Source organism: Humulus lupulus, chromosome 8 (assembly GCF_963169125.1).
Source record: "Humulus lupulus chromosome 8, drHumLupu1.1, whole genome shotgun sequence".
Lineage (NCBI taxonomy): Eukaryota > Viridiplantae > Streptophyta > Magnoliopsida > Rosales > Cannabaceae > Humulus > Humulus lupulus.
Genome location: NC_084800.1, coordinates 177,872,564 through 177,884,921, shown reverse-complemented (window position 1 = coordinate 177,884,921; position 12,358 = coordinate 177,872,564). Strand labels below are relative to the sequence as shown.

The following is a 12,358-nucleotide window of genomic DNA, read 5'->3' as shown; positions in this document are numbered from 1 at the left end:
ATAAATAAGGGTGCATCGTACAGGTGAAGGTAGCAATATCTACAAGGTTTTGTCTACTGTGGGAGAACATTTTAGTAGTCGTCTCTGCCACTGGTTTGTTATCTTTCATCAATCTTGAGTACAGGATGTCTGGTGGCAAAAATTTTTTTGCAATTTTTTAGGGTCATAGGCCGAGAGTTTATGCGTCTTGGGAGAAAGCTAACCAACAACTGGTCGGCTTCCACGGCGCGACGTATGAAGGCTACGATGACCTTGCAGACTGCGTGAGCGCTTTCACTGAGTACCGGAAGCGTCTGGAGACAATGTTGGGGAAACAGAACGCCTAGGTAATGTTTGATCTTCGCGTAAAGAACGACGAAGACCTTAATCTTTCCGAACATGTGGACGATGTCATTGCCGCTGCTATGGCCAAGGGAATTGATATGTGTGCAGCTACAGGAGGGGACTTCACTGGGAAGTACACAGTTAAAGGGGGGGAATCCGGCGAGTGGGTTCAGATTTACGTTGACCTGTCACTGAAGGGGAAGAACACACTGTAGTAGAGTAAAATTTGGAAACAACTAATTTTTTTCATGTGGTTATGTTGTGCTTTCATTGTATTTCCTTGAAGTAGTTAATTAATCATTATAGTTAGGAAAGTTTCCTACTTTTTGTATGTCTTCCTATGTCTAAATTTGTGGTTTTAAATTTCCTCCTCTGCAATACTTGGTTAAAAATCCCATCGTCTATGTACAATGTTATGGTTATGATAATGTAACATAAAAAACTTATTTTACAACAGTGTTGCATTACAATTGCAAACTTTCATATATACTCATTAATATTTGTGTAACAAACAGCTAGCCTTTTTAATTGAAGAGATGGAGGAGATTGATCGACCATTACTCCCATAAAATACAAATAACCAATATCTCTGAACTGGATTAGGTGTTATGTCATAGGCAACATATATATCAAATAAATCAATGATATTGATCATTGAATAGATCATGTTCTTAATTATACCACGAAGGGATAATCAATATTGTTAATAATTAAAAATAAATTGTGGGATTCACTCCTGCCTTGGAGAAAATGAAGTACAAATGGGCAGTTCATACACGGGTTGGAATAGTGGGATGTATTGTCTATAATATATTATTATCTGTAGTGGAGGTACTTGTACTGTGGGCATAAACAATGTCTACTTAATGAGGGAGGTACGAACAGAGCAGTCCGACGCATGGGCTTAATTCAATTGAGGTCCTATCTGTTGTATCAATAAGTGGAGGCTCCATAGTAATTTGTCCAACTTAATTTTTGTCACGCAAATCAGTCGATGTGAACGTGTGCGGCCCCGTACATTTGGCATGTCCAACCATTTGTCAAATAAAAAAATTGAAGTACTGAGATGGGATTTACCGGAGTTCCCATAAGGAAGTTTGATTATCTCTCTAACCAGAAAAGGTTTAGGGTGTTACTGGTAGGTGCGGGGCTGAAATCGGAGCTTCGTAGAGGGTCTGGTTTTATTTTCGCCGAGGAAAGATTGACATCAATTGGATTGTAGTCAGACAATGGAATGGAGGTAATCTTCAATGCACAGAGAGTTTTATATCATTGATTAAATTTAATGAAAATGGGTTATTATGTAAACTTGTACAAGTTGGAAGCAATGGGATAGTTACACATTTTTCCTATTGGTTTTTTGCATCAATATCAATATATTGATAGTTAACATTTTTATTTGAAAGAGTTCAATATTATCATTACATTTGCAGAAAGTGGTGAACTTGTTATTTAAATGAAGTATGTTTTTAAAAGGTATATGTGTAAAGAAGTTGTCGTGAATACATAACAATTGAAAAATTGGGCACCAAATTACTTATGTAATGGACAGGGGAGAGTGGTGGCCCGTTAGTCATGGTTGGACTTTGGTTAATTTTTTTATTTCTAAAAACACATAAACTGTTTGAAAAAATGTAAAGGATGGCCAAAATGGCATAAGGATCTGTTAAAAGTAAGCAGCTAGGTGTGTATAGTTACTTGGTGGGTTTGCAATGGTCACCTTTGGTAGCACAATTAGGTAGGTGAAGTTGTTAAATTTGAACTACGTCTTTGTGGTTTATAAGGAACATAACCTTAAAGTGATTTCTATCAAAATTGGAATGGTCAATTAACAAAGTTACAAGCAGTTTACAAAAATATTTATTTTTTAAATATTTGAGATGTGCTTCCTTCAATGGAATGATGTTATAAAGAAGCCAAATCTAAAAGAGATGATGTTTTGGAACAGTGAAATTTAGGGTCATTTCACAAAAACATACGACAATTTCATTCACCGTAAATTTTATGCGGAAGGGCACCCTTAACACTTGATAAATATGTCATATTAAATGTCGTTATTTAAGTATGTAGTGCTCACGACCCATGGTTGTGAGTCAGTGATGTGTGCTGAATGAAAGCAGCCTTCGGTTGTGGTTAGGATGAGGAACGTATATATATGTTTGAACGATATTTTTGATTTTCAACAGGATTGACTACAACAGTGAAGAAGACCATCAGGATTACTATTTCAGTGATGCTGAGTTTGTTGTCCATGAAGAAACAATGCAAGATAGGGAGACAAGCAAAGAAACTGAACCCGCCGGTTATACTGGGCCTAGGAGAAATGCAGATAATAGTGAAGCAGAAGGGAATGAGGATTGCATTTTCGCGGAGTTTGGACTATATGGCAGCCCCTTATCGTTATGTAAAGAGAAACTGGTCGGACATGTGTTTGAATCCCTTGACATTGCAGAAGAATTCATTTACAAATACGCGACAGTAATTGGATTTAGTCTTCAAAAAAGTCATATCAGGAGAAATAGTCAGGGACAAATTAGAGAACGCGAGTGGGTTTACGCAAGGGAGGGAAGAAGGGATGAGATTCACTGTGACCGACCTGACAGACGAAGGGAGCCGAAGCCCATAACCCGTGTGGGATGTAAGGTTTGTTTTAGGGTGAACTTGGTTCGTGGTAATATGAAATGGATATGCAGGGAGTTTATATCAATACATTCACACGCGGTGGCTTTTGACAAGGAAAAACAATTTCTCCGGTCATCTCGAGTTGTGCCTCCAGGTTATCTGAATACTGTAGTGTCCATGAAGGAATCTTGCATAAGGACTTGTCACATCATGTCTTACATGGCCCACCAAGTTGGGGGATACGAGAGAATGTCATTTACATCAAAGGATCTTTACAATCGAATTGTGGCGGCTTCGAAGGTTGACTTTGATGGATCAGATGCTAGGCGGGCCATAGGGTACTTGGAACACAAGGAAGATACAAACCCAAGATTCTTCGGGAAATTCTCATACAATGCATCAAATCAACTTTTGAATCTTTTCTGGGTCGATGGGAAATCAAGATCAGACTATGAAACATACGGACATGCAATAACATTTGATTCGACGTACAAGACTAATAGTTACGGAAAACCCTTGTTAGTATGGGTGGGTGTTAACAACCACTATAGGACATGTATTTTGGGATTTGCAATTCTGGACAATGAGTCCACAAGTACCTACATGTGGGCAACTAAAGCTTTCTTGGAATGCATGGGAGGGGTAATGCCCAAAACCATTGTCACTGATGGGGACGAAGCAATTGCTGGTACAATACAATCATTGATGCCTGATGTCTCGCATCGAATATGCTATTGGCATATACATAACAAAGCAGTGTCCAAAGTTAAGAATCCATCATTTGCAAGACAATTTAGCAGTTTGTTGTATAAATACTACAGTGAGGAAGAGTTCGAGCAAAAGTGGGAAGATTTAATAGTAGAATTTGGAATAAAAGACAATGAGTATGCAGCGAACCTATATGAAGATTGGAAAAAATGGGCAGAAACCTTTCTTAGGGGCAATTTCTTTTGTGGCATGAGCACCACTCAAAGAAGTGAGGGCATCAACGTGATGTTGAAAAAGAAGGTTAATAATAAATTGAAGTTGTATGAATTTCTAAGGGTTGTGGACATGGTCTTGTCCTTGGTTCGACACCGTGAGGAGAAAGATGACTACACAACACTTCACACTACTCCGGAACTTGGGAAGACAAATTTACATCAAATTGAAGAGGAGTTGTCGAACATTTACACAAGGAACATGTTCTACAAAGTGAGGAAGCAAATGTCAAAGGAAGGGAACTACATGGTCAAAAGTACTTTCGTTGAGGACAATGCCAAAATTCTTAAGCTCCACAAGTATGCCACTAAACGTAGTAGGAGGTCTGTTTATGTCACACCATCACATGATTTCTTTGTTTGTGAGTGCCAGTATTTTTTATCATATGGCATACCGTGTCGACATATTTTTGCAGCAATGAAGCACCTCCACATTACTAAGATGCCTAGGGCACTCGTCTTATCTAGGTGGACAATTCATGCTAAAAAAAACTCTGAATTTGAAAGGAACAACATTCAACCGCATATTGACAAAAGGGTCGAGGAAAAGGGAAGATTTGGGGGAATAATGAGTAAATTAAATGAAGTTGCTTACCTTGGCTCGACCAGCCATTCTGCATACGACATAGCTACTATGGAAATTGAGAAACTATGTGTCAAATTGAAAGATGCAACCGACATTGGAGTGGACAACACACTACAGAAGCTTCCCCAACATAGGGTGACTCAACTTAAGGTGTTGGATCCGAACTTCACGAAAAGTAAGGGAATGGCTAAGATGCCAGGAACAAAGGCAACTGTAAGACGCAAGTGCACACTGTGCAAGAAATCGGGCCACAATAAGTCCACTTGTCCAACGAAATAGGAGAAGGGTGACAAAATCACAGAGTCAGAGTAGTCAGAAAACACATAAGATTCCTATGGTAATGGAGAAGGGGGTACTGACGAGGTCACATACTTGACCGATATGGAATGTTCTGAATACGATAATGTCAATAGTGCAATGGAGAAGAATGGGTACAATGAAATGAACCCACATGTAGGAAGTTGGGTAGACAAGGATAGTGTAAGTTGGTGGGAAAGTCCTTTTGGATAAAAGTATAGTGTTCTTTTACTCCACCAAAATGGCTCTTCACAGCAGTAGTAGAAGCTAACTTTTTGATTTTTTACCTTAGTTTAGGCGTTGAAAAGAAAGGAGCAAGAGACCATTCCTTAACCAAATCTTTCAATGTTAGGGTAACTCTGTAGTACTCTTTATTGGCTTCAATTAATGTTAATTTGGTGGCTTACTTGTTTTGTATTGACTTTCATGAACTCAGTTGTAACTTATTAAATTGATATCTTCATTAAGGTAACCCGCATACAGAGTAATACAAATGTGTGCATAAAGAAAATCATAAATATGTGGACTACCTTTTTCTAAAATGAAGATTTACCTTATGAAATATCTCACTACATGTTACGTGATGAAATGATGATTTATTAAATTGATAGAGGAAATGCATTCGTCCATGAACAGGTGTTTTGTGGCCAATGAACCATGTCGTCTGATTATGAAACCAGTCAACATATATGAAGACATTTTGCACTAACTGAATCTTCGACCCCAGCCTGGAAGGGTGCAAAAGGATGGATGCAGGTATTGAAATCAAGAAACCATTTTTCTTTTATGTGGCTTGTCTGTCCGTCATAAATAATTATGAACATTAAGGAAAAACAATCAAAATAATTAAGCATCTTAATAACTTTAATATGAATTTTTAGGATTATCAATACAAAGCTTCGAAAATTGGTAATATAAATAACGAAATCAAGAAAATTTGTGATATAACCAGTGAACTGTGTGCTTTATAAAATATGATGGTTATTTTATAAGAATTTGTAAAACAAAAAATAAATATAAAACTCTCACACAGCCGTAATTTAGTGGAATGTAGGGATTATTTCAAGTACAATTACAAATAATAATTGTTATCAATTTATTTTCATAACACGGTGCAAACTTTTACCATGTTTGACCTTTTATAAAATAATAAATATTTAATAAAAAATATGTCCACAAATTTGTGAAGAATGATAATCTACATTTGGAGTAGCTTGTACAAATTGTGGGGATGTCAAATAACCCATACACTGTACCTTCAACGGGTCCAAATTAAATGGAATGTAGACAAAAATTGTACATAAAAATGACTCACCATTTTCTTTTTCATAAATAGAAAGTGCGAGAATATTAAATTTCAAGAATCTACCTAATCGTAATTTGTCAATACAATAATGCTATAAGCAAATGAGTTATTGAGATACAGTTCTTTGTTAAATAAATTTTATGACTATTATTGTACTGCTAACTATCCAAAATTATGAAACATTGTTAAGTCAATTATTTAAAAAAAAATTGTTTAAAATTTATTAAATTTTTTTAACTCGTATTGCTTCCCAGCGTCAACAAAAAACCAATAAAATTTCATTGGATATACACAAAGTAGTTGTACAGTAATCTTCATTTCTATTTAGACAAAATCATTAATTGAGTGAAAATATTATATTGAGTGGGAAAAACTAATAATTAACATACAATTCCTCTAATAATAACTATAATAAAAGAAACAGAGTATAACAAAAATAAAAGTAATTCAATGGCACAATTAAGAGAAAAATAACATGGCCAAATACACAGACTAAAACTCACTTCTTATTAAGAGGGATGCTGAGAAAGATGTCAATCCTAATATTGTTATAAAATTATCTTAGGGGATGCGACGTCACAGGTACCATTATAGCAATATCAATTAAGCCAAGTCTCATCAACATCAGGAGAGATCGATATCACAAATGAGGAAATCGCGTATGACCCTTTAGTCAATAAGATTCCAAGACATCTGCAGCATGCCAGATCATTCCTAGATAAATATGTCGACGCCACATCTTTACCATTCCCTAAATGTCGTAATTGTCAATTTACAAATGATCTAGGGGAACATGCACTCATTCTTACAGAGGAGGGGCTATGCGCACAATATTCTGTTATACAAAACATGGTATGCATCATCAATTAATTAATGCATATTTACTTTGAGCCTATCAATAACAATTTAACTTTTTGGAAATGAACTAGTAGGTTTGTCAAGTGTTTTGCCCACATACATACCTTTCCAAAAACATGTACAATACTATCACAGTAACAAGAGAAGGGCAATCATATGACTTGGACCCTGATTACCTAACTATATCAAGTAATGGGTTTAGTGAACCAACTGCCTATACATCATGGGACTATGGTGATGGGAAATTTAGGTCATGTTACATACATGAAGAATCACATACAGAAAGAAGAAGGAGCTCCAAAAAATACCACGCACATGTACCATATGGACATCTCCTTCTATACGGTAACAATGAGAGAAAAGAGATGGAGTTGTTTGATTTTAGAGACATGGAAATTTGTCTTATGTTTGATGCACGTAGACCTTTAGAACCTTTCAGAAGTATGAGTACACCAATAAGGTGGACAAGCAATAGGCGGGCAATTTTGTATGTGGGATCCGACCTACAACAATGGGATTTTGGGGGAAACACGGCTACAAAATTGAATACTATTCCATTCTCTGGGGAGCTGAAAGGTTTATGTACTATCGCTGAGAGTCGAGAACCAATCGGTGCATACTCTTCTAGGTACGTCTTTGGATCGAATTTTCATTTCCACTATTGTATTCAAGTATATCTTAAAATTTAAAATTGGTGATTAACCAAGAAAGTATTAAAAAAAAATGGATACAGGATCACAATGGAAGGAGTTTACGCTATATACTACACCAAATACAAGATATATCTATTTGATGCCAGGAGCCCATCCACAACGTCGATTAACCTACCTCCGGGTATAACTGACATTTATAGCAGTGCATTATATGAGAAATCAATCTTGTTGGGGGCAAGAGCTTCATCAGATACTAGGTTCTTTACATACAGAGACAAAATTATTGATATTGACATACGAAAGGCATCATCAATGACCTCTTACATTTTACCCGGATTCACAGATGAAAAAAAACACGATACAAGAATCATTCAAGTATGGTCTAATTCAGATCAAGTATTAGCATTAAATACACGTGGCTTGTTCGTGTTCACTCACTGCAACAACCCTCAACCTACCACTATTGCTGGAATAGAACTACCAAATATTAGACACACAAAGAGGATTGGGCCCTGGGATCTCATGGAACCAAAATTCACAGCATCCGGGAAAAATGTCATAATTACATCAGCATCAAACTGCCCATTCATCTCAAACTTTGTCTAACAATACATTAAGTAACATGTTAGAATTTATAAGTTTTAACACAGTTTTATTGAACATGTAATAGACTTGTAATTTTCATTGGATACTACCTCTTTCAATTGTTGAGCTTTCAATACAACATGCTAATCCAAACGTTACCCTATTTTGATATGCATGCAAACCAATTCAAAGTAAATTTTTGATTAAAATACAAATATTAAAAAATAATTTTTCTTACCATTCAAAACATATTAATAGAAAACCATAATTAAAATGACACGGCAAACGCTCTCTGTAATCAATTTTACATGCGGCCACTGAAAATTACCTATTCTCGCCATTGACAAAAAAATGTACACTAAAAATTTTAATAAGCTACATTACTTAGTCTCAACCCACCACCAACCATATATAAGATGAAAAACACATGCGCAACAGTTCATTCGACTCAAAATTATAGGATTGTAAACAATTCAACTCATACTTGAAACACCAATCATTCTTCGCCATTGTGCAATAGCTGCTGCCTTTACTTCTTCCCTTTTTCGGTTGTAAATGGATGTTACTAGACCAACAGCAACCCGAGACCTCTCATCATCCGAGTTGAACTACATTAACAATAGCTTCATTGGAAGTAAAGCATTAATAATAACAACTTTAATTAATAATTTAGAACGAAACTTACAGCCTTGTGTTTGAAGTAAGAAGCATGACGACGATCCATCCAATTGATCACATAGATACCACAATCATATCCATTACTTTGTTGGACAAATCCAATATTTGTAAAAACCTTAAAGGTGGAAAAAGGAGGTAGGGGTGGATTGCACCTTAACATCTCATCACCAAGCAAAGTGTCTAGCTTTTGCATCTAAATTAACATTAACATTAACAATTCAAAATTTATTACTGAACAAAACAGACCAAATATAAATAATCTTCTAACTAAAATCCAATGTAAAAATACAATTTATAGTAAAGTTAAACTCACCACAACAAACACAAGAGGTCGAGATAATGATTCCTTCCGGCCAAGAAGCAAAGAGTCACATATTTCAACAACTCCATCACGTACATGGACTATAAACAAGACCCAATGTTGTGATTCCTCATTATGAATGGGAATATAAATCTGCATTTTAATCAAACAGAAATAAACAACATAAATAATATTTTAATACAACTCATTCTAGACATAACACAGGAAAGAGTCTAACAAAACACATACCCTCAAACAATGTTTTAGATGTCTGAAAAATAAATTACGAGCTGACTCTAACCCACCTTTCCTTGAAAATAAGCTCTGGATACAAATCCCATCACACTGCTTTTCAACAAACTCAATGTAAATGAACATAATAATCAACAACTACATACGAACCAAGTAGGACATGGAAAATAATCCTCACCGTCAAACGAGTATTCAAATACCACAAAGATCGGGTGTCCACCGATACTTGCTTCTCTGTACGAGTGTTCATCCCACATATTAGATTCAACACCTTCAAGTAATTAATGTTGCTCATGGTCAAAACTGTACTCCATCAGTATATCATGTATGATAGTAATATATACATACTAAAAAATTATTCATAAAAATAAAGTTCTACCTCCCCATTGATAAACACGCCAGGGGACAAGCTTCTAATCAAACTGCGCTCCAAATAATTAAATCCAGTGTCTACCAATATCTCACTAACACAAAATAATAATTAATAATCCTAAAATCCATCCAACGTAATAATATTGAAAAGGAAGAATATCACTACACTAAACTTACTCAGGCAGTATATTATCATAAAAAATATATTCAATTATTCTCCCAATGGTGCATCCACTATAGGCATACATATGTTAAATGGTCCAATGGCATTCGTATGCCCCACATCAACATTCCTAACTCCAACTTTGTCCGGGGTTGATTTGGATTTACCTTTCTCCTACTCAATTGAACTAATTATTAAAATAAATCACAAAAAATACAAATAACATAATAGTTGTAAAAAGTAATAACCTTCAAAGTGCCCCCACGACCTGAACCAACTATGCTCGCACTACCAGACTGACTACCTTGTTTAACATCGGACAAATTCATCGATGACTGCTTAATCGTACATACTCTAGACTTCTAAAAGTTCACAAATAAAAAATATAAGATATAAGTTGATTTAACAAATATATATCACAGCTACACATAATCCCAAAATAAAAAAATTACTTACTTTCGTCACCTTCTTGCGTTCGAATAAAGTTTCACCAAATTGGAATGAAATTCTAAAAACAGTGTCATCAAACTTGGTCTACTTCACACTCCCACATTCACTCTCCACCTTACCTCACAACTTCTTGGTTGTACTACCTAATTTAATAGTTCTTTCACTATCATATTTAAACCCACAAATACCATTTGATTGACTTGGTTCCTTTACCATGTTCATCCCACCATCACCTAATTCATCCACCTGCCTTTCAACTCTACCAGCGATAACTCCACCGTCTGCCTCTTCATCTTTACCAATGGATTTGACATCATTCAAAAGATTCAAAACAGGGTCATTATTCCCTATAAATCGCTGCACCATCATTTTTTCAAAACTTTTTTGCTCCTCATATCTACATTTCCCTTCAAGGAGTAATGCACGCAAGTCTTCTTTAATTTCCTTTAAATCGTCCTTCAAATCATCATAATTATTATTCATCCGCTCCACTATTCCCAATATCGACTCCAAAAGTACAACTTCCATACCCAACTAACATAAGCGAACAAAATTTCAATTAAAAAACTATTTTTAAAACATTCACAACAACCCAATATAGATACCCCTACTTGAATCACTGCGATTACCTAAAAATAGATGCCTATACTGCTTCTAATTTTTCTACCATTTGCGTGTGAGGCATGTTTCAGGGGTGACTAATATGATTCACTTTACCATCTCTGGATAAACCTTATAAATCCAATATCAAAAAACCTTATAAATTATAACATAGAAGAGAATAAATCGGTACTTTCTAAATTTTTTTGAGGATTTCTGTCTATACCAATTACTCCACATGCTCCCTTCAGCTTCGCACCTTCTGCAACCTATAACAAAAAAAAAAGTCATTTCATGTTTGCAATAAAGATTCAGGGGCCATGTCAAAGTGGAATTAATTTTTTTTATCTAGTCTACCAACTTACAGAAAGGCCTATAGTTCCAAGACCAAATATCACAACACTTGATCCTTTCGATATATTAGCAACATTCCAAGCAGCACCCACACCTAGCAACAAACTTCAGTTTAATATTATAGATTACTCAACCAATTAAATTCTCATTTCTAGTATGCATCTCATACAACATGAACAACATGCTCATCCATATCCAATGACAGCTTTCCTATCTAAGGAGGACACCACATTTTAGAAATATTATTTTACATTTAAACTATACATACACCATGCAAATTTATGACTTTCGGAACATGGGTGCAAACAATGTTTGTGTCAGATTTTCACTTCAGCTAATTTGTTAATCTTAATGTTCCCATTTCAAATAATCATTTCCTACATTAAGGATTTCCATTCCAATTGTTATATTTGACTTTTAAATTTTCATTTCGACAAAGCCCAAAATATAGAGAAAAATTACTAAATACGAAAAAAACTAAAAAACAATAGTAGAAAATCATATGGCATACCGTTTCGTTTCGGCTGAAAACGTTCTTTTAAACCCTAGTAAAACACGCCATTTACATGCAGCTACTCCATCTGTGTTCACTTTGACAGCCCCCGCATTTCTCCAACCTCTTTGTCGTCGACGGCAAGCTGCGAGGCCCCTTCCAAGTTTCAGCTGAAAACGGACTTCTCAAGCCTAGTAAAACAAAAAAACTAAAAAACAATATTAGAAAATCATATGGCACACCGTTTTGTTTCGGCTGAAAACGTTCTTTTAAACCCTAGTAAAACACACCATTTACATGCAGCTACTCCATCTGTGTTCACTTTGACAGCCCTCGCATTTCTCCAACCTCTTTGTCGCCGACGGCAAGCTGTGAGGCCCCTTCCAAGTTTCTGCTGAAAACGGACTTCTCAAGCCAAGTAAAACACACCGCTTACTAAACTCCTAAGGTATACAATAACCACTATATCCTAAATAACTCCAAC

At 35.7% G+C, this 12,358-nt stretch overlaps 2 protein-coding genes across 2 annotated transcripts; both read left to right on the top strand.

Moving 5' to 3' along the window:
• Positions 1-329: 329 nt before the first annotated feature.
• LOC133796290 (protein FAR1-RELATED SEQUENCE 5-like) lies at positions 330-4,791 on the top strand. Its single transcript, XM_062233761.1, has 2 exons — positions 330-535; positions 2,511-4,791. Exons 1-2 carry the CDS (start codon positions 330-332, stop codon positions 4,789-4,791), a joined length of 2,487 nt encoding a protein of 828 aa, XP_062089745.1.
• A 102-nt stretch (positions 4,792-4,893) lies between these two features.
• LOC133796289 (KIN14B-interacting protein At4g14310-like) lies at positions 4,894-8,232 on the top strand. The gene is made up of 3 exons (XM_062233760.1): positions 4,894-4,992; positions 7,048-7,601; positions 7,707-8,232. Exons 1-3 carry the CDS (start codon positions 4,894-4,896, stop codon positions 8,230-8,232), a joined length of 1,179 nt encoding a protein of 392 aa, XP_062089744.1.
• Positions 8,233-12,358: the final 4,126 nt, after the last annotated feature.